This window comes from Simochromis diagramma, unplaced genomic scaffold, assembly GCF_900408965.1.
Source record: "Simochromis diagramma unplaced genomic scaffold, fSimDia1.1 OVJJ01000205.1, whole genome shotgun sequence".
Classification (NCBI taxonomy): Eukaryota; Metazoa; Chordata; class Actinopteri; order Cichliformes; family Cichlidae; genus Simochromis; species Simochromis diagramma.
Genome location: NW_024386782.1, coordinates 6,827,912 through 6,848,423, shown reverse-complemented (window position 1 = coordinate 6,848,423; position 20,512 = coordinate 6,827,912). Strand labels below are relative to the sequence as shown.

Sequence of the window (20,512 nt, the reverse complement as noted above, 5' to 3'; positions counted from 1 at the left end):
TGTTTTGATATTGTAATGTTTTTGTTTTTATCTACAGATTCTCCACCTACCAGAACAACGCAATCATCCTCTGTCTTTTTTGGGAACCAGGAATGTAGTTTCCTCAAACCACTGGCCTCCACACCTGGAAACAAGACTCTACCAATAGGTGAAGAGTTTGATTGGTACATTTATAGCTGTGCATGTCAGTTTGTTCTGTATGTGGTAGGAAATAAACATGATAACATAAAAACTGTAGTCCCACATACCTGATGTATCCATGCTTCAGTGCTGGAATTTAAAATTTAGCTCCTGGCAAAACTTTACCTCAAGCTTTGTGTAAAAAAACCAAAAAAAACTTCATGAATATAAGATTGATTTATGCTACAGACTGCTTAGAAACACACAGATACATGCATGTGCTTACTTACCAGTCAATGCTGGAGGAAGAAATGCTATAATGACTTTTTAAGGCCTTGCTATCTATTAGCTCCTTTACAAGGTTGCTATATTGACAAGCTAAGGGTACGCATAGCAATTGATGTTTTTGTGTGTTGCATACACTGTGAATATGAGATGGGAACATGGCCAATTGCTACAAGAGTGCACGTATAGGAAATCAGTAGCCTGCCATTAGTACTGACTTATTTTTATTCATTGGTTACTCTGCAGACAGTTATAGTTGGGGGAAATATTTTTATATTTGCATATCACTTGTTCGCTTTTTCGTTATCCATTCAACTTTTTGTAGCATGCTGGCAGTTAGCCACTGTGCTGCAGGCTGAAATATCGCAACATGGCACCATTGTGTAAGGAGAGCAGGGAGGCAGACCAGCATAGTGACAGAAACTGGAAAGGCAGGAGCAGTTTTAAGGTGGATTATTGATAAAAGCACAAAGCTGAAGTTTGCAGGCAAGTTGGCAGTTAGACAAAACAAGACGGGAGAGCAGAGATCAGAGTCCACAAAGCATGGAAGTGGTCAGGTACAGGTCCAAGCAGGTCAAAACAGATTGGGGATGATTTCAAAACACACAAAGATAATCTAGAGATTGTAGCATAAGTGTTGCAGGAGTTAAATGCATGGATAGAGGTGAGCAGGTGAGATTTGCAAGCATGTAAGGTAGATTTGGTTTGTGACTGCATGCAGACGACTTAAAGAGTAAAGAAATCTCAGTAGTGATTCATTCACAGACGAGGCTTTAGTTTATAACTAGATGGCTAGAATGAGTCAATCAGTGCTTTGAGTTTAAACATTACACCAAAGAGAAACAACGTGTCAGCGTTGTTATTGTGAGCTTATTATCTCGGCAATGTTGCAGTTTCACAAACTGTATTAATGCGTAATCTGTGTTTCAGTACCCACAGCTCTTCGGGTGAATGTGCCAACAAATAGCCTGGCTGTTGATGGGCGCCCTCCATTACTCAGCCCCTCCCAGATGTCCTTAGGGCCTCAAGGTCAGGGGTATCGCACTGCTGATTTAGGAGATAGTCCCGGTAGGATCCTTTCTGAATACGTACTGTGTGTTATTTTTAATTATTTTCGGTATTGACATTTTTTCTTACTTGTCTGTCTTTAATGTTTAGTATTGTCTGCTATGAACTCTGGCCCTCCAAAGAAGCGCCACCGGAGCTGGCATCCCAGCTCGTTGGTGCCAGTCCCGCCAACAGCTGTCCCCGTGCCAGCTATTCGGCCAATAGTTTGTTCTCCAGGTTTGTTTGTTAAGCCACCTTCAGGGGATGGGGGGAGGGGGAGGCTGAGCAGTTTATTTTCTTCTGGGTTTTAAATTTATCCTGTTATGCCAAGTGTTCCTTTTTTTTTTATTTTTTTATTTTTATCCATTAACGCTGGATTGGTGAGCATGTGTGTGCAAAGGAGTGTGTGCAGAGAAGTGTCTGCACACCCTCATTCCCCATGCCTCTGTTTGAGGATGAGTATGCACTAATGTCCCTGATGCTCTCTGGTTGTTAAGGATGATTCACCCAGCATTGCCATGGTGATAGAGCTGGACAGTTTGTAGGGCAAGTGAATTTAAAAGAATTGCACGATTAGAGATTTCTGCCACATCGTGTATTTAGGCGAGCTGACAGAAATAATAAAAAGGCAATCTGGGCAGAAGGGCCAGAATGAACAGGGTGTACATGGTTGCTAATAAAATAATCAACAAAAATTGTTCTTTGTTGTTCCACTAAATCAGCCACTGCAGGAATTACCGTATTTTCACGACCATAAGGCGCACTGTGCTAAAAGGCGCAGTCTCAGTTATGTGTGCCCTTACTGTATTTAACACACACATAAGGCGCACTGGACCATAGGGCGCATACAAGTACCGTATGCGTATTTAAAAATAAAGCGGGAGCAAACCTGAGTTCGGTACCTTACTCACATTTCTATTACCAGTAATCGTCATCATCAACAACACACAAGCATACAAGTGTGCGTATTTAAAAATAAAGCAGGAGCAAAACAAAGTTTGGTACTCACATTTTTATCATCAATCAAACCCATCAAAGTCCTCATCCTCTGTGTCTGAATTGAACAGCTGCGCTAAATCTCCATCAAACATGCCAGGTTCACTGTCTTCACCGTCAGAGTCACTTTCCGTGCCGTGCGGCTCCTCGGAAACGATGCCGGCTTTTGCGAAAGCTCGAACAACAGTGCCAGCAGACATGTTAGCCCAAGCATCTACAATCCATTGGCAAATTGTGGCGTAACTCGCCCGGCGCTGCCTTCCACTCTTAGTGAAACTGTGGTCTCCACCGGTCATCCATCGCTCCCAGGCCGCTCGCAGCCTTACTTTGAACGGGCGGTTCACACCGATGTCCAGCGGTTGGAGTTCCTTTGTCAGGCCTCCCGGAATGACAGCAAGCTCACAGTTCATTTGCTTCACAAGTTTTTTCACATCGGCTGTGAGATGGGCACGCATAGAGTCACAGATCAACAGCGATGGTGATGCGTGGAAAAAACCACCTGGTCTCCTTACATACACCTCCCTCAGCCAGTCTTTCATCATTTCCTCATCCATCCAGCCCTTTTCATTTGCCTTAATGATGATTCCTGCTGGAAACTTCTCTTTAGGCAAAGTCTTTCGCTTAAAAATCACCATAGGCGGCAGTTTCTGTCCATTAGCATGGCAGCCAAGCACAACAGTAAAAGAAGACTTTTCATACCCCGTTGTGCGTATCGCTACCGTGCTGGTCCCTTCTTCTCCACAGTGTGACTCACCGGGATGTCAAAAGTGAGCGGGACCTCGTCCATGTTTGTGATGTGGCTGGGCTGGATGTTTTTGTCGCCGATGTGTTTGCTGCAGTAGGAGCGGAAGATGGCCAGCTTTTCCTTATAATCCGCTGGAAGTTGCTGCGCTACCGTAGTCCTGGTCCGGATGGAAAAATGGCACCGTTTCATAAAACGAAAGCACCAAGACGGACCTCCTTGGAAATGTTCAATGTTCATCTCTTCAGCTAGTGAAACTGCTTTTAGCCGAATGGTGACCGTCGAAACGCTTCTCCCGCTCGCTCTTTGCTCGATGATCCACCGCTCGAGTCTTTCCTCCAACTCGGGCCACCTCGCCTTATGTCCGCGGAAACTCAGCTGCGTTTTCTTGACCTGCCGGAGCTTGTTTTCCAGCTTCCTCCATTTGCGAACCATCGATTCGTTAATCTTAAATTCTCTCGCCGCTGCTCGATTTCCATGTTCCTCCGCGTAGCTGATGGCCGTCAGTTTAAACTGTGCTTCGTAAGCGTGTCTCTTTGCCATTTTCAGGGTTGTTAAAACAACGATGTCCTGCATAATGCACATACCTGTTCTTTTATACAGGTATGTGTGATTGTCCCGGTATATACGATCAACGCCCACACTTCACCCTTTAACGTTCTCGTGGTGTTCTCTACTACGTCCTCCTTACAACACATAGGGCGCACCGCGCTATAGGGCGCGCCGCACTTTTTGAAGAAAATCTAAGACTTTTAAGTGCGCCTTATGGTCGTGAAAATACGGTAGGATGTGCACATTTTTTTTCTCCATAACAGGAGCATCATTAAATCCGTGTTGTGTTCTGGTGAGATCACCAGGATAAAGCTATCCAGCTGTATGTGTCTGTAAATATGAACATAATGTTATGTCTTCACTAAATGTGTCACATCTCTCCAGTTTACATGTAACTATAAACATCTCTTTAAAGAAAGTATACAGTGCATAAGGAGCTTATTTTACTAATATTAGTCAATTAATTTGAAGTTTTCCCTTTAAAACAGTCAGTCTTATTTGTATACAGGCTAGTTACAGATAATTAGCAGGCAGATAATAAGACAGCAACTGGTAAAAAGAGAAGACCAATTTAAGACAAAGTTTAAAAAGTGTCCCCTAAGTGTAAATAAGTGAAATAAAAGCAGTTAGAAAGATGAGTAACTGCAAAGCATCATAAACTAGTACTAATAAATTAGAAAAAAAATGCTGACAAGAAGTCAGTAAAGCAAGTGATAAATAAATATTCGATAAAGTAACTGTTTATAATCACGCAATCCTTACTATTGACTTACTAATCTGAGAGTAAAAGTCTGTGGTTATAGATACAAGTAAATAAAACGAATCTCTATAGAGCATCGGCAGTCAAAAAGTTAGGCTTTAGGTTTATATTTAAAGATTTCAGTACATCTAGCTGCTTTCAGGTATGTCACCAGACTGTTCCGGCGGTTCAGGCCATGAAAGCTAAAAGCTGCCTCCCCAGAGGTTTTTGTCCTGCACTATGGAACAACTCCTGACTCCTGAGGAGCTGAGGGGACTTAATAGTTCTGACATTAGATGCACTGGAGACACATACTCTGAAGCGTTAAAGTATACAACAACACTGAAAAAGACAATGAGCAAAAATATGTTTTTCTTACCTTCTGACTTGGTTAACAGGAACTGGGACTTTTTAAAAAATGTTTTCTTGACTCACAGCCAGTCAGCGTGTTTCTGCATCCTTGTTGTTATTGGTATCTCAGAAGCATTGTCTGCATGTCAAACATGTTGAAACATCTCCTAAACTGTAACTATGGCTAAAGTTTGTACTGACACGTAATTGCTTTATCATCCTTAAGGGCCGGTATTAGGAGTAGCCTCTCCTCAACCACCTGTAATAGGCGTCATTCAGCCCCAGCCTGTCACCATTGGAGAGACGGTCATCGTGCCCGACAACCTACTCAACTCTGCAGGAGTCCGACCTGTCATCCTCATTGGTACCAGTTTTAATTCACTGATATGTTTCTTCATATTAAACATCACCTTTCAGCGCATATAAAACCCATTTTAATGCAAATTATTGTATTTTTTGTTTGCTTAAACTGTAAAAGGCAGTAAAAAAAAATCTGTGTGATGCATTTTTGTGGATCTTTTTAAATCTTAATCCGATTGAATACACTTTCGTCAAGTAAATAGGTACACTTTGCTAGTACCAGGTTAGACGTCTTTAGTCTTCAGAGCTGCTTTTATTCTTATTGGCATAGATTCAACAAGGTGCTGGAAACATTCCTCAGATATTTCTCTCCTTCAAGGTGCACCGTGTTGAGTGTTCAGAGAAGCTCGTCTGCATTCCTTGGTCGTAACGAGTGGTTTTCTGAGTTTCTATTAGCTTCTATTAGTTTAAATTCATACACTCACTGGATGTGTTTTTTTTTTTTTTTTTCTTTTATTTGGACCATTGTTTGTAAACCCTAGAGATGGTTGTGTGGAAAATTTACACTTAATTTCTGTAGGTTTCTGAAATGCTCAGACCAGCATGCCCAGCACCAAAAAACCATGCCAGATTCAGTCACTTAAATCCCTTTTCTTCCCCATTCGGATCAGTCTGAACTTAAGCGGCTTTTTTTGCCTTAAACAGTGGAACACGTGAACCTAATAAAGTGGCTTGTGGGAATAAGGTCTGCTTAGTTTTATTTATGTATTTATTGAATCTTTATTTAATGACAAATTCCCCTTAAGATTAACAACTATTTTTCAAGGGAGACCTGACCAAGACGGCAATGTTACATCAAAAAAACGACTCAGTCAAAATAATAATTAGCTTCTTACAAAGTTTTATAGCTCAAATGTTAAATGTTTTACACATCTTAAGTGGACTTTTTTTGTTTGTTTGTTAGGGTTTTTTTCTGGTTCATCTAATGCCAAGTTTTTGTTTTTAGGCCATGGCACTTTACCTTACTTCTATGGAAATGTTGGGGACATAGTGGTGAGCCCCCTGCTGGTCAGCTGCTATAAGAGCAGCCAACTGTCAGATAAAACCCTGGAGGCTCTGGGGCTCAACAGCAGCCGGTTACTCAGCGTGGAGACGACGATTCTGCTCACTCTACAGTATTTTGCACGTTTAGGTAAGCAGCCTACACAATCACTGCTAGATGTGTGTGTTGCTGAAATGATTCATGCCAGTGTTTTTAGATTTTCATATTTGAATTTTCCTCTGGAGGTTCAGAGCAGATTCCTCTGAGGGAGGAGCTGGAGCAGATAGTCTTGAAGGCCATGCTGTGCTGTCCCGGGGGACCTGCCATCTCCCCCCTCCAACTACCCTGGCTGGCTCGGCTGGAAGCGAGCGTCTCTGGCGGCAGCGTCCAAGTGGTGGTCACAAACAACTCTTTGGGCGAAGGCATCTCTGAGTCGCTGCGCTCTTTGGCTGAGGGTCCTCCTCAACAGCAGTGCCTGCCAACCTATGTGGTCATTATATGCGCCTCTAAGATGAGCGGCAGCGAGTTCTGTGTGATTGTGTTGGGTGAGTGTCATCTTTGTGGTGAAACTTGTGTGGGATGCAGTATCTAGACTGAACTCTAATGTAAATTTACCTGTTGGATTCAGGAAAGTATCAAGCGCGGGCCTTAGCAGAAGGGATGCTCACAACCAATGAATTTCTGAAGGAAATCAGCTACGAGCTCATCACGGGGAAAGTCAGCATCTTGACATCTCATTTCAGAACCACCTCTCTGGGTAAGATGAGTATCCATAAGTTGTGTTCATTAAAATAATCTTGAGAAAAATACTAATTTGTCTTTTACTAATCATTTTTGTCTCTATTAGCAGCAAAACAAGAGTTACTGAACCACATTAAAAGTGAGCATGATCACCAAATGCAACGGTGTAAAATAAATAAAGGAATTCCTATATTTGAATTAATGTTGTTTAGAATTGAGATAAACATCAACTAAAACCTTCGCTGCTAATAATAAAAAGCACGACGGTGGTGGTGGTGACACATTCACTCTGATATGTTTGATACTGAGTGCACAGCCTGCTCCCGTCCCTCGCTCTGTGTAACTGTGGTGACTGCTTGTTTCCAGGGGACAACCTCGACAAACAGCTGGTGCGATACCAGCGCAGGCGGAAAGGGCAGGTCATCCAGCCCTTTCAGGGCGATGTCACCGACAACATCCACTCCCAGGAAGCTGCCAGCATGTCACCACCATCAGACTCAGGTTAGACCGCTCTCATGCTCGCTGTCAAAGTCTTTTTCAGTTTTTAGCAGGCAAATCAAAGACGAGGCAGCAACATCTGTCTAAATCAGCATGTGGATCTTCATTCAGTGTCAATGTTAAGTCAGGCCAGTGTCCAGAACAAAATCAGTTAAGGTTAGTTTGAGCTACGGAGTCTTTTTTGGCCCTGTACCTCATCCCACAGCGAGCCACACCTCTTAAACTTTGAATTCAGTCTTTTTTCTTTTTTAAGTCCCATATCACAGGTGTATAAAATCAACCATGTAGATCTACACTTATTTTCCTTTTCGTTACCGTGTGTGTGACTAATCTTACTGCACAGTTTAATCGTTCTGACTGGATCTCGTCTCTCCAGATTATTTTCATCTCGTTGTAATTTGTTGACAAAAGGGTGGCTACGGTACATGTGCAGGTTGAGGTGACTGCTGTTGTGATTTGGCACCATTTAAAAAAGATCGAAATTAATTAAATTAAATTTCATCATAGTTTGTTTTGGGCAGGTTTGTTTAGGCAAGCAGTGATACTTTGCTGTGGTTAGGATCTGCTTTTCACATATCTGTAAATCATCCTGGTGCTAACGTTTTTGTTTCTTCTTGCAGATCTTTTTACAAAGGGCTTCCAGATCTATCCGGCCCAGCTTAATGTGGCTCGTAGCCTTCTTTCTCAAGTGTGCTCCATCGCGGATTCAGGGACACAGAACCTCGATTTAGGGCGTTTTTGCAAGGTGGACTTCCTGGTTTTGGTCCCACCGTCTCACATTCTGGTCCACCAGACGGCACAACGCATCCGACAATCAGGTGTGTACAAAACCCAAAGGAAGAACTGTTGTTGTTTTGTTGCAGTGCTGTATGAAATCCTCACGTTTTTCCCTTAGGTGTACTTGTGGACCTGGGAAATGAAGACCCCTCCACGGCCCACCTGAAGTCAGACAAATATGTGGTGCGTCTTGACGGTGATGTTCACGCCAAGATGGAGGCCTTCATGAAGAAAGTCAAACAGAACCCCTACACTCTGTTTGTCCTCATTCACGACAACTCGCACGTCGACCTCACAAGGTAAAGGCGACTCCGACAGCACAGATTCTCCCATTAAAACCATTATGGCTCACTTTGTTTTGCTCTGCTGAATATTTAAAGCAGCCTTTAAAGAAGAAGAACTGACTTTTCAAGCTATTTCACCATTGAAGAGAAATGTTGATGTTGCAATGAAAGCATGAGAGTTTTGCTAAAGTTGTTGTCAAACATTCTTAAAGTTATTGTAAGAATTTTTCTTCGCTTGTGCAAATACTAAAGTTCAGTCATGTGAACACTGTCGACGGCCAGTAGGTGCTGTCTTTTCTCATTGTGGCAGTGAGATCCCCTTTTGCAAAGATTAGAAACATGCAAAGCTGTAGTATATTTTAGTCTTTTGCTTTATGCTACATGCCAGTTTCAGTCTTTAATTTTAGTTAACTATTATAACTTGTCTTTCTTTGTTTTGTTTTGAGGGTTTTTTTTTTCCTCCCAAGAATTTTTTTCTGTTATTGCCAGAACACTAAAACAGATCACTTCCTTTTTCCCAGAGGGGATTATCTTTGGGCTGACCTTCCACACATCAGCCAGTTAGACCAGCATACAAAGCTTTTTGTACAAAGTTGTTATTTCAAAACCACGTTGAGTGTTATTAAGTGCTGTGCTAGGATAATCATAGTAAGTAAAAAAATATCCATGAATTCATTCAAACACTTTCCCCACCCTGATCTATTTTCAGTGCCCTGTCAGGCTCTGTGTGCCACGGGGAGCTGCAGGGTTTGGCTGACCGGGTGGTGAACTGTCAAGAAGTCTTAGATGCCATGAACCTCTTGGTCCTGCAGGTCAGCTGTTTCCCTTACACTTTGCAGACCCGCCAGTCTCGAATCAGCATCCACAATGAAGTTCACTGGCCGTCCAACGACAATCTGGTAAGCATGTTTGTTTGTTTGTTTGTTTTTTTTACATCCATCCATTCGCTTCCGCTTACCCTTTTTCAGGGTTACGAGGGGCGCTGGAGCCTATCCCAGCTGTCATAGGGCGAGACGCAGGGTACACCCTGGACAGGTCGCCAGTCTGTCACAGGGCTAGCACACAGAGACAGACAACCATTCGCACTCACATTCACACCTATGGGCAATTTAGATTAATCAGTTAACCTATCCCCACTTTTTTTTTTTTTTTTTTTTTTTAACACTAAAACGTTTCTTTAGATATGAGTTACGCAGAATGGTCTACAAAACACCACGATAGGCAGTCACTGGAATGGCAAATACTAATTTCTTATGTGAATTATTTATCACAAATGACTTTACTGCAGCACACTGGCATATTTCCTGTGCTGTGGTTTAGCTACTCCCCCTGCTGTGGTGAAACTGCAGTTACAGTTGTAGACCTTTTTAAAGTAAGGTCTAAAGTAACTCGAGCCTCGTGTTAAGGAGTTACAAGTCAGAGAGAAAGGGAACCAATATATTATAGAACACATTAGGCTCACTTTCTTATCCAGTATTATATATGAGGATACTTACTCCATGTTTTGTAACTAGGCACAGCGTTTCAACAGTGTGCAGTGTATCATTAAGAACAGTCAGGACACATTGTCTAAACTGATGTCGGTATCTTTATCGTCCAGCAGAGGGAGCAGTTTCCTGACGAGCTGGTCTACTTTGGCCTGAGGGACTACAGCAGATCCCTGCAGTGGGGCATGGCCAGTCCCATCCTGCGCTATGATGATGCGTTTGAGAAAATGGTTCACACTCTGTTGGAAAGGTGAAACTGATGAATCAAACATGAAGAGTTTTGTATTTACTTCCACTGAGTGGGTAACTCATAATAACTGTAGACATTATAATCAGTTAAAAAGCTCTGATTGTACCTCCAGACATCCCCACCTACACAGCATGGTGATCCGCAGCTACCTGCTGATTCAGCAGTACACTGAGGCCATGATGGCTCTCACCTCTTCCCCGTCCCTGAGAGACCACATAACTCCAGAGACCCTGGCCATGGTGGAGGACTTGATAAACGCTCCAAGCAGAGAGGGCTCCCAGGGCCACGGCCACATGCTGCTGGTCCGTATCCCCTCGCTGCAGCTGGCAATGTTGGCCCGAGAAAGACTGGAGGACGTGAGGGACAAGCTGGGACTGCAGCTGTGCTTTGCAGTGCTGCTGGGAAGTCCTGCGTCTGAGCTCAACCTGCACAGAAATTTTATCAGTCGCCTCAGGGTGAGGAAAAACCAGAGTCACACGACTGATTTCTTTGTGTGAAGTGTGTTCTGCTGAATGTAGAGTGTTGGGATCCATCTGCGTTTTTGCAGATCAGTCATTATCAGGGAGTTTACATGATTTTGCGAATCTGTTGTGCACTTTTGTACAATGAAAAAATTGTTTTGCCTCATAATTTGTCTGCATGATTAAAGTCTCATGCATTTTTTGTTTTGTTTTTAGTTTTTATAAATAACCTGTAACTGAAGAGGGCACACTTTGATTTTCATCTCTTTTTGTCAGGCTTGGCAAGGCTGTGAGAATGAAGACTGGGTGCCACACACCTATGAGGATCTGGAAGGGCTGCCCTGCATCGTCATCCTCACGGGCAAAGACCCTCTTGGAGAGACTTTCCCCAAGTAATATCATACTTAATACTACCCTAGCTTATAACATGGCTCAGTATGTCTGTTTCTTTAACATAAAATGTAGCAAAGATCCTTTTAGCTTTTCTCTAAAACTCTTGTCTCCCATCAACTCCCTTGTGCACTTCTAGGTCTCTGAAATACTGCGACCTGCGACTGATAGACTCCAGCTACCTGACTCGTACAGCCCTGGAACAGGAGGTGGGTCTGGCATGCACCTACGTATCCAGGGTTGTTGTTCCTAAACCAAAGAAGGCTATGGCCCCTCGGGAATCGGATGTGGAGAAGGTCGCCACCAGCTTGAATGATGGAGATGAGCTGGAAAGACCTCAGAGCAACGGCAGCGCTGCAACCAGAACCTCTGGTTAGTGTGAATTACTGTGATGTTGGATTAAAGGAAACACAGAGCGTAACTGACATGAGCTTAACTCTAATTGATTTCTGATTACAGTAAAGCAAGTCGACCATAATACATGGGTACTGTAAATGAACGTGGGTCATAGCTTTGGAATGAGTTTGGTTTGTAGAAAATTTGGTTTTAATCCAAAGAGAGAAAAAAACCCTCCAAACATGTGAGCACTTGTTAGTTACATATATGTGCGGGTGTGTCTTTAATATTTCCCTCAGGCTCTTTGGCGGATAATGGTGTCAGCTCATCTGATGTTGCAGACTCTTTCCAGAAACCCTCCACTTCCACCTCGCAGCCTGAAGGCATGGTCACCATAGACATGGGCACATCAACACTCGGAATTAAGGAGGAGTGCGACTCACTGGGAACCCCACTCTCTTCCGACCCTTCGAAAGCCTCCAAGGCTCCTCCATCCCTCTACTCCAGTTCCTCATCTTCCTCCCCCTCACCATCTTCCTCCTCCACCCAGAGGCCCAGCCAGTCCACGCAGTGCGATCGCGAGCCCACAAGGGCATCACCGCGCACAGTCATCTTGTCGCGAGCGGCTTACAATCTGTTGTCGGTGGAGTCTGCTAGTCAGCTGAGCTCCTCCTCGCTGCTCCCTCACGCAGACGTGGCCTGGAGCAGTCCGCTGAGGCCCATTATCACTCACACCCTGCAGGGGACGGAGCAGAGCATGTACTACCGCCAGTGGACCATCGCGCGGCAGCATCATGCTGATTATGAAGCGCCGTCTGTGCCGCATCCACGACGCTTGCTGCTCAGTGGACCCCCACAGGTAACAAATCTCGTGTGAAAATAGTCACAAATAAGAAAAGGAGTAACTTGATTTAAAAATAGAATACAGAGAATTCTTTTTAAAAAAAATTCTTTCAATTTATTGGCATCCATATAAATTTATGCAGTTAATTCCTCATCTGGATTTAAGTGTCACTGTAGTTCTACTGGTATTCTTTCCTTTCCTTCGCTAGGTGGGAAAAACTGGCGCCTACCTGCAGTTTCTGCGTATCCTGTTTCGGATGCTCATCAGGCTGCTCGAGGTCGACGTGTATGATGAGGATGAAGTGGAGGAAGGTGAGACTCATAGGGATTTGTTTATTCTTAATGGCCTTCACATTTTGTGAAATACTTCAGATTTATTATGAAGCAGTTAGTTTGATGGTGACAAATGTATCAAATCACCCTCCACAGAAAATTCAGAGGTCACAACTCTAGTAAGTACCCAGTGGCCGGACATCGAGGAAGTCCGAAAGCTGCCCTTTGACCCCAACCTCCGAGATCCTAAATTCAGGAAAGCCAGCCCTGTTTACTCTGACAAGATGCTAAAGTCTTTCAAAGGTCAGCAAAAACATGGAAAAAAACCCATCAAACTTGCCCACTCTGAGTTCAGCTTTTTAATCGGGTGTTATTAAAAAATGAACTTAAGTTTTTTTTATGTTCATGTAGATTGTAAGCAAGATAAAGAGAACCAAACTCCAGCCACACGAGTGACCAAGTCGATACGTCAGAGTAGGTTTGCTGCCCACAATGCCTTTCATCACTGTGACCAGTGCCATCACTACTGTGAAGCAGGCGCAGCTACCCAGGTGAGCTGCACCACCAACACATTCTGCTTTACTGCAGACTTACAGATGCACATATCCCATCCTTGTGTTAATATTGTACGTGTGTGTGGTTGTGTTGTAGCTGTCGGAGTGCACCTTTCATGCTTTCACCTTCTGCTCGTCCATGCTGGGAGAGGAGGTCCAGCTCCAGTTTGTGATTCCCAAATCTAAGGAGCAGCACTTTGTTTTCAGTCATCAGGGCAGCCACCTGGAGAGCATGCGTCTGCCTCTGGTCTCCACCAAGGTTAGTTTGCTCAAGACAGCAGTATCTGTCGGGCCTTAATCCTCCTAATCGCCGTTTGGGTCACATGTTTACTTTTGCTTCAACCATGTTTATCTGTCTGCAGGACCCCGAACTTCTCAAGAGTCCAATCTTCACCCCGACCACAGGACGCCAAGAACACGGCCTGCTCAACATTTTCCATGCCACGGAGGGCGCAGCTCATCTGCACATCCTTGTGGTCAAACAGTTTGAGATGCCTCACTACAGGAAGTACTGGCCCAACCACATCTTGCTCGTCCTGCCCGCCATGTTCAACAACGCTGGAGTTGGTGAGCAGCTGAGCTCTCTCTGTTGTTAAACCTGACAGTTTTTTGATCCTACCTAAAATATATTTAAAATATTTCATTCTACTTGCAGTCAATATAAATTTTTTTTCCCCATATCATCGTTTTTTTCTTGCCCTCGCTAGTGTTTGTTGTCGTGATTTGCATGGCAGCAGATGCTAAAAAAAAAAGAATAGCAGGAACTTGTGTTACATTGCTCACTCGCTCTTGTATGAGCAAAAATAACTAAATGGAGACCCTCTTATGAAAGCATTTCTCCACAGCACTACTAGTGGTTGAACGTCCACACAGTGGCGTTCAGCATTTACATGACAGCTTATCACTCTGTTGATAATGAGTAATTCGTTGCAGTGTATTATCTACCATGGTCGTGTTTTCAACTTGTTTTTAGTGTTGTGTTTAAACTAGGCGAAAGGTTACCTGTTGCCTTACCCAACGCGAGACGGTCAGCCATCTATTGTATCAGTCTGATTTGTAGTGCAGCCAATTAGGTGCAAGGCCTTTCTGAAGTGGGTGTAACTAAACAACATTTCTCTCAGATAAGCAGATGGCATTGGGCTAAAGATGACCCTTTATGTCAGTGTGACTGCTTTCTAATAAGGATAGACTTCTCTGCTGAATACCTAAACATATTTTTATCTGCAGTGCCCGACAGAGTGTAGAGACTGCAGGCAGGCTGGAGTGGGTAGAGATGAGGAGAGTGAAAGGGAAGGTTTACAAGATGGTAGTGAAGCCTGAGATGATGTAGGATTTGGAGAGCGGGGCACTGGAAAAAATAAATAGACGGATGGTAGAGTTGAAGATGTTAAGATTTTTACTCGGTTATCAGAACGGACAGATTAGAGGGACAGCTCAGGTTGAGCGATTTGGAGGAAAAACGTTAGAGAAAAATGGTTGAGATGGTTTGGACATGTGCAGAGGACAGATAGTGGCTACAGGGAGCTGCCAGGCAGGAGGAAAAGAGGAAGACCTCAGAAGAGGTTCATGAATGTAGTGTAGGAGGACATGCAGAGGGTTCGTGTGACAGAGAAGAACAAAAAGCCCAACAGAGTGTAGCTCATTGTCTTTCTAAACTATCAGACTTGTAAATTTGCAAATGTATACAAGCTCTATGCAAATATATCCTTTACATGGGATTTGAAAAGATTACTTCTTTTATCAAAGTTAATTAAAGGTGCATCAGTTTTAATCAAATCTTAAGTGAAAACCTAACAAAAACAATCCTGTCTGCTTTAAGGTGCAACTCGCTTCTTGATCAAAGAGCTGTCATACCATAACCTCGAGCTGGAGAGGAACCGACTGGAGGAGCAAGGTGTCAAGAGACAAGACATATGGCCTTTCATTGTCATGATGGACGACTCCTGTGTGCAGTGGAACGCCCACCAATCAGCAGAAGGAAGGTAATAAGCACTTCCCAAGTGTAAGAGTGGAGTTGGTTGCTACGGTTAACCAAGCCCTGTTCAAAATCAATTTTACATATGTTTAAAATATTTAAAATTGCCCTCCCCTCTTGGTTTCTTAGTGAGACATCAGATGGAGGCTCATGTCTCAGCAACGTGTCTCTAAAAACGGTGCTGCAGCACATGGAGAACACGCCCAAGATCTCCCAGTACGCCGTGTGCGGCACACGCAAGTGGAGCAGCAGCCTGGCTCGCAGGTCTCCCAGCAATCCCTTCAGTCGGTGTCACCTCCATGACTTTGTCATGCTGAATGTGGACCTGACGCAGAACGTCCAGTACGACCTGAATCGGTAAGCTCAGAGAAGGCCATGTGAGTCAGTTGGTCTGAGGTGTGCATTGTCATCATTACCTGACGTTGCTGTCCCGTGCAGGTATGGCTGCGAGGAGGTGGACTTTAATCTAAGGGTTAATAGCAGTGGCTTGTTGCTGTGCCGCTTCAACAACTTCTTCCTGATGAAGAAGCACATTCAAGTTGGGGGAAGAAACAAAGAATTCCTGGTCAAACCTAAACTCATGGTGGGTGTTCAGGTGATTAAAATTATTCGCTTTGTTATGTCCTTGTCTTTCTGTGCGTAACACCAGCTCACATGAAACTTCTTTCTTCTCTCCAAAGGAAATAGAAAACCCCGCTCTAATCAGCCCGTTGCAGTATGTTTGTGCACCAGACAGCGAACAGACCCTCTTCGACGCCCCGGCCCAGTTCCTACTGGAAAGGTTCCTCCAGAGCTGCAGTCACAGACTATTTCCGAAAGCTGTTAGGAACAGAGACAACCCAGTTCTGTCCATTGACAGCTACCTCAACCTCAGCCCGGAGGTGAGAGCTCCCTGGAGGTTGCAGTTGAAAGCAGGAACAGTAGAGTAATCTCTATTTCAAACTTAGGGCAAGGCTTAAATACCAGACTACTGTGATAGACACATTTTGGATAGAAATCGAGTGCTTCTCTGTCTGATATGCAGAGTTATATGCTTTATAAGGTGCTCTAATCTGTATAGTATAGAGAAATGAGACAAACTTGCTCCCCGACTTTAATGTAGATTTTTTTTTAACCCACAGAAAAGCATGTTGCATGACTTTCCCATCTGTTCTTCTTAGAACATTCTGACCTGCATACACGCACATGTGCACACAGTGAATGCTAACAATGCATTTACTGCACATTTCTGCATAGGAGGCAATGACCGTCTATCTGTACACACAGTCTTCTCAAGTTTTTGCACATCTTTTGTTTTAAACTTTTACCCACAAGGCGACTTTAAACTTGCTTGAGCAGACACCTTCGGGAGCTCCCAGCAGGAACTGTCGTACTGAGTCGTAATGTTTTCTTTCAGTTACTTCGAATCTAAAAGGCAAGCTCATGATGTTAGTTTCATTTTCCCGACTGTGATTAATGAAGTTCGTCTCTTTTTTTTTTTTTGTTGTTGTTGTTGTTGCAGATCTCTGTGTGCTACATCAACTCTCGTCCACACTCCACCAACCTGAACCATCAGGGGCTGGTGTTCAGTGGCCTGCTGCTTTACCTCTGTGACTCCTTCGTTGTTTCTGGACTCCTGAAGAAATTCGACTTCCTCAAAGGTATGAAATCAGTGTCACGATTAAAGGAAGGGATCGGGATGCTTTGTTGCTCATATTTTCCCAAGACCCCACACATAGTTATAGGAAATGACCTGGTTGTTTTCTTAGATTTTCACCCCCTACCTTCCTCTGTGCTAGACTGTCAAAATAAAAGCTTCCATATGTTAAAAGGACATTGGCAAGGTTTGAGTGTCTCTACAAAATAAGAATCAGTTCCTGACTACAGTAGCTTACATCCTAGTCATGCAAGCATAGAGAGCAGCTGGTGATTGCCTGGCAAACAGTGGTTGTTAAGGGAAAATCTGTATCCCTGAACCGATTGGTAAGTGGTTACTGGAAGTTGTGCGCTGTTGCTAGGTGAAATTTGTTACAAAGATATAAAAAGTGCTGCACCAAAAACGTCCTTGCAGTTGGTTTGGTTGCTAATAGGTTGCCATGGTCACCTGTAGTTTGTTTGGAAGGCAGTGACAGTTCTTGCGTATGAGTTGGTGTCTTAGATGGAAAGTATGCCACACGTGGATGTCTTTCTAGCCCTGTTAAATCTAACATGATAGAATTATGCAATCTGTCTCACAAAAGAGAACTAAACAGCTAAACTTGATAATTAAAGTGGCACTGCGTGTCCTACTATCTAACTTTTGATCCTGAATTTGTTCACAGGTGCCACCCTCTGTGTGATCTGTCAGGACCGCAGTTCCCTGCGTCAGACAATCGCCCGACTGGAGCTGGAGGACGAATGGCAGTTCCGCCTGCGGGACGAGTTTCAGACGGCCAACTGCAACGAGGATCGGTCCCTCTACTTTCTGACCGGCCGCCACGTTTAAACCTGCTCAAATCTATGCCGCTGCTGAAGAAACCCAATCAGAACTGAGATTTAGTTCCAGACCTGCAATCAAAATTTTGATCAGGCAGAAGACAGGTCAGCAGGGAAATGCTGGAGCACGAGGTGTGAGGACCACCTGACACAGCTTTCTGTACTGCCAGCGTGCACTGTGCCCGACTCCAAAGAGGGTCGGTGAATGTTTCTGACTTTCGCTCGCTTGTCGGCTTGTCTTCAGTTAAGTTTGTGTCGTAGTGAAAAAGACTTTGCTGTGAGGGGAAAAAAAGCACAGCTGAAACTGAACTTATTTTGTTTTGGTGTTGGTTTTTTTTTTGGACTCGCGACGGATAATGTGACTATTTGAAGAATGTATTTTGAACCCACTTTGTCCAGTCCTGGATGCTCAGGGGGTCAGAGGGAGGTGGCTTTAAGGAGTCGCGCTACCAGCATCAATGGAATATATTTTAACAGGGACATGGCAGGTTTGAGACCATGGTAACATCTGTGTTTGTTAATGTTTGTGCATCTGCATGAAAACAGTTTAAGTTTGCCATTAATTTTTCTAAGCACCAAAGACGCCTTTAGCTGCACTTTTCCTTTTTCCTTTGCTTTCTTTGACCTTTCTCACCTGCTTCGCCTCTCATAATCCACAAAGCCCATTTATGTTTCCTCATAATGTTACAAAGATACACCCAAGAGTTTGGTCATTACTGGATTTCAGGTCATCAGGAGTATCTGTACTGGAAGCTGTGGGAATCAAACAATAAGCAGCCGTTGGATTTGACACATGTTGTCACATGACTACATTTCATGCGAGTTTATCCAAAACGACTGGAAAACTACAGGAACATACGAGTTGTGTCTTCGGTATTTTACTGTTTCAGTTTCAATAGAAATCTGTGAAGCTGGTCAATTTTTCTGAAACACTATTAAACTGCATCCACACAGGAAGCAGTTTGCTTGATTTGTTACCTAGGTAACCCACTAATGCATGGAATCCTGCATTCTCATTGGTAGTTACTTCAATTCCTTGCCTCAAAGTTGAGAACAGTTTATCTTGGGATTCATCCAGTTAGCATTGTCAGCAGGTGAAACGTGACATGTAGTCACATAACACATTTCACTCACTTTCTTCTACGGTTTGTGGTCGCTACGCCGCTGTGAATCAACATCCACGCAGGAAGCGATGTGACAACCAGAAACCATAGAAGAAGTCAGTGTCGTTCTGCAACTGTAGCCAAAATAACCTACAGTGACAGGAAATTTAGAGACTTTGAAAGCGTATGATACTGCTGATTGACATATTACTGGGTTGTAAATACTTTAGAGGGTTACCTAGGAAACCAGAGCTCAAAATATCTGCAAGTGATGCTCGATGAGAGAATAGTTTCCAGCGTGCACACAGCTTTAGATGATCTGCCACAATGTTTTTATTTTTACATGCTTTCTGTTAACATGGACACCGAGCAGTTGATTTAGTCGTATGTTATGACAGTAATTTTTCACATAGTCGCGCAAAGTGTACCACAGGCAAGCTCCCTCACTGCCAGCTGTCCTGCTACTGCCTGTGCCTGAGATGTCACCTCCTGTTATGGTGTCCTGATTGTTTATTGAAGATGTTTGCTACCATCCACTTTGATTAACCCAGTTTCCAGTCCTGAATTAAAGGGTGAAAATTAGGTTTACACATATACTTGAAAGATGAATGTTTTTAAGTTTCTGCACGTGGTTGTCCAAAGAATATGCCTTAAGCGATGTTTCACACAGTGTCTGCTTAGGTTGTGTTTTGCTTTTGGACCAATGAGAATGAAGAAACCTTTTGACTGTGAGGCGAAAGAATGTTGTTTGTCTCTGTGTGTAGAGAGATCAAATAATTGGGTTTTGTACTACTGTACTGTTTAAAGCTTTGTTTACATTATTAATATATTCGATCATCCCCTTACCCACTGAGGGTTACTGATGTGTTTAATGTTGTGTAATGTTTGCCAGTGTATTTTGGTGATGTCTTTCTGCATTTTTATGTTGCAAAGGCAAGAAGAATCTACCTAGATTTGTCTTTTATGTCTTTATTCCTTTTGGGGGTTTTTTCCTTTTCTTTTTTTCTTTTTTTGAAAATGAGAATCAGGTCCATGAGGATTTTTTTTTTTTTTTTTTTTTTTTTTTTATTTATTTGAAAAGCATTTGGGACTGATAATCATATTGGAGTGTATAATTTGATTGAGGCCTAAGTTCACTTGGGCCAAGGGAGCGTGCCCTCTTCAAAACCGGTCGCGAAGGCTTTGCACAAGACACAAACGAATGATTCTTGGATCTACTGAATGTCACTGGGGGTTTTGCAAATGTTGGACTTGCACTATACAAGTTGCCAGCTTAAAGAATTATTTCCAGAAGACGGTTATGTTCCCTAACCCTTAGATTTAATATAATAGTGATGATCAAAACAATGGTCCGTAGAAAGTGTTTTTCCTCTTTGATTTTAATACTTAATATGCAACTTGCTCCCACAATCTTAACTGAAATGTGTTTGATAACCATGTGCAGCACAGTGGTAGCCTTGGTGCCTGGTTGATCTACCTCATGTTTACCATTGTGGTTGCAGGCTGTGAATATCTTAATGTTCGAGCCATGCTGTTGTTGTTTAAAATGTCTGAATGTAATAAAATGGCATCTAAACATATCCTGTTATTTTTCCTCTTTGTTTTCAGTGCCCGACTCTGTGATTTAATCTGTTAACAGACACAAAGACAGTAGAGTGAGTTGCATACCAAAAATTGGCGAGCTCCAGCAAAGTTGCAAGACATTATACAGCTGTTGTCAGATGTTTACATACTCATCATGGGCAGGAATGTTATGGAAATTTGGGGCTTTTGATCATTTTTGTTCCCTTTCCAGGGATTGTGGAGCATATATCTTTAATTACTTTAAAAAAAACAAGAATTGGTTGCATAATTTGATGTTATTTTGTGTTTTCTCTAATCCCTGCAGGGTCCAAATTGTGCATACACTCAC

At 43.2% G+C, this 20,512-nt stretch overlaps 1 protein-coding gene across 17 annotated transcripts in view; it reads left to right on the top strand.

The window, feature by feature from the left end:
- The window catches only part of greb1l (GREB1 like retinoic acid receptor coactivator), a 48,202-nt gene extending 28,022 nt beyond the window's left edge, over positions 1–20,180 (top strand). For 9 of the 17 annotated variants that reach the window (XM_040019182.1, XM_040019217.1, XM_040019200.1 and 6 more), the window contains 28 exons: positions 38–148; positions 1,336–1,473; positions 1,564–1,689; positions 5,059–5,196; positions 6,139–6,324; positions 6,420–6,719; positions 6,803–6,931; positions 7,022–7,054; positions 7,282–7,416; positions 8,034–8,231; positions 8,309–8,489; positions 9,184–9,373; positions 10,075–10,211; positions 10,324–10,666; positions 10,949–11,064; positions 11,202–11,434; positions 11,698–12,257; positions 12,451–12,553; positions 12,671–12,817; positions 12,926–13,065; positions 13,166–13,327; positions 13,431–13,635; positions 14,888–15,050; positions 15,173–15,400; positions 15,482–15,638; positions 15,724–15,924; positions 16,545–16,683; positions 17,344–20,180. In XM_040019182.1, the coding sequence (XP_039875116.1) occupies positions 38–148; positions 1,336–1,473; positions 1,564–1,689; positions 5,059–5,196; positions 6,139–6,324; positions 6,420–6,719; positions 6,803–6,931; positions 7,022–7,054; positions 7,282–7,416; positions 8,034–8,231; positions 8,309–8,489; positions 9,184–9,373; positions 10,075–10,211; positions 10,324–10,666; positions 10,949–11,064; positions 11,202–11,434; positions 11,698–12,257; positions 12,451–12,553; positions 12,671–12,817; positions 12,926–13,065; positions 13,166–13,327; positions 13,431–13,635; positions 14,888–15,050; positions 15,173–15,400; positions 15,482–15,638; positions 15,724–15,924; positions 16,545–16,683; positions 17,344–17,507 (5,063 nt within the window). In that variant the 3' untranslated portion in view covers positions 17,508–20,180. The remainder of the gene's footprint in view (positions 1–37; positions 149–1,335; positions 1,474–1,563; positions 1,690–5,058; positions 5,197–6,138; positions 6,325–6,419; positions 6,720–6,802; positions 6,932–7,021; positions 7,055–7,281; positions 7,417–8,033; positions 8,232–8,308; positions 8,490–9,183; positions 9,374–10,074; positions 10,212–10,323; positions 10,667–10,948; positions 11,065–11,201; positions 11,435–11,697; positions 12,258–12,450; positions 12,554–12,670; positions 12,818–12,925; positions 13,066–13,165; positions 13,328–13,430; positions 13,636–14,887; positions 15,051–15,172; positions 15,401–15,481; positions 15,639–15,723; positions 15,925–16,544; positions 16,684–17,343) is intronic. The other 8 variants (XM_040019279.1, XM_040019271.1, XM_040019233.1 and 5 more) reach the window with 7 other exon arrangements.
- The last annotated feature ends 332 nt before the right edge of the window (positions 20,181–20,512 follow it).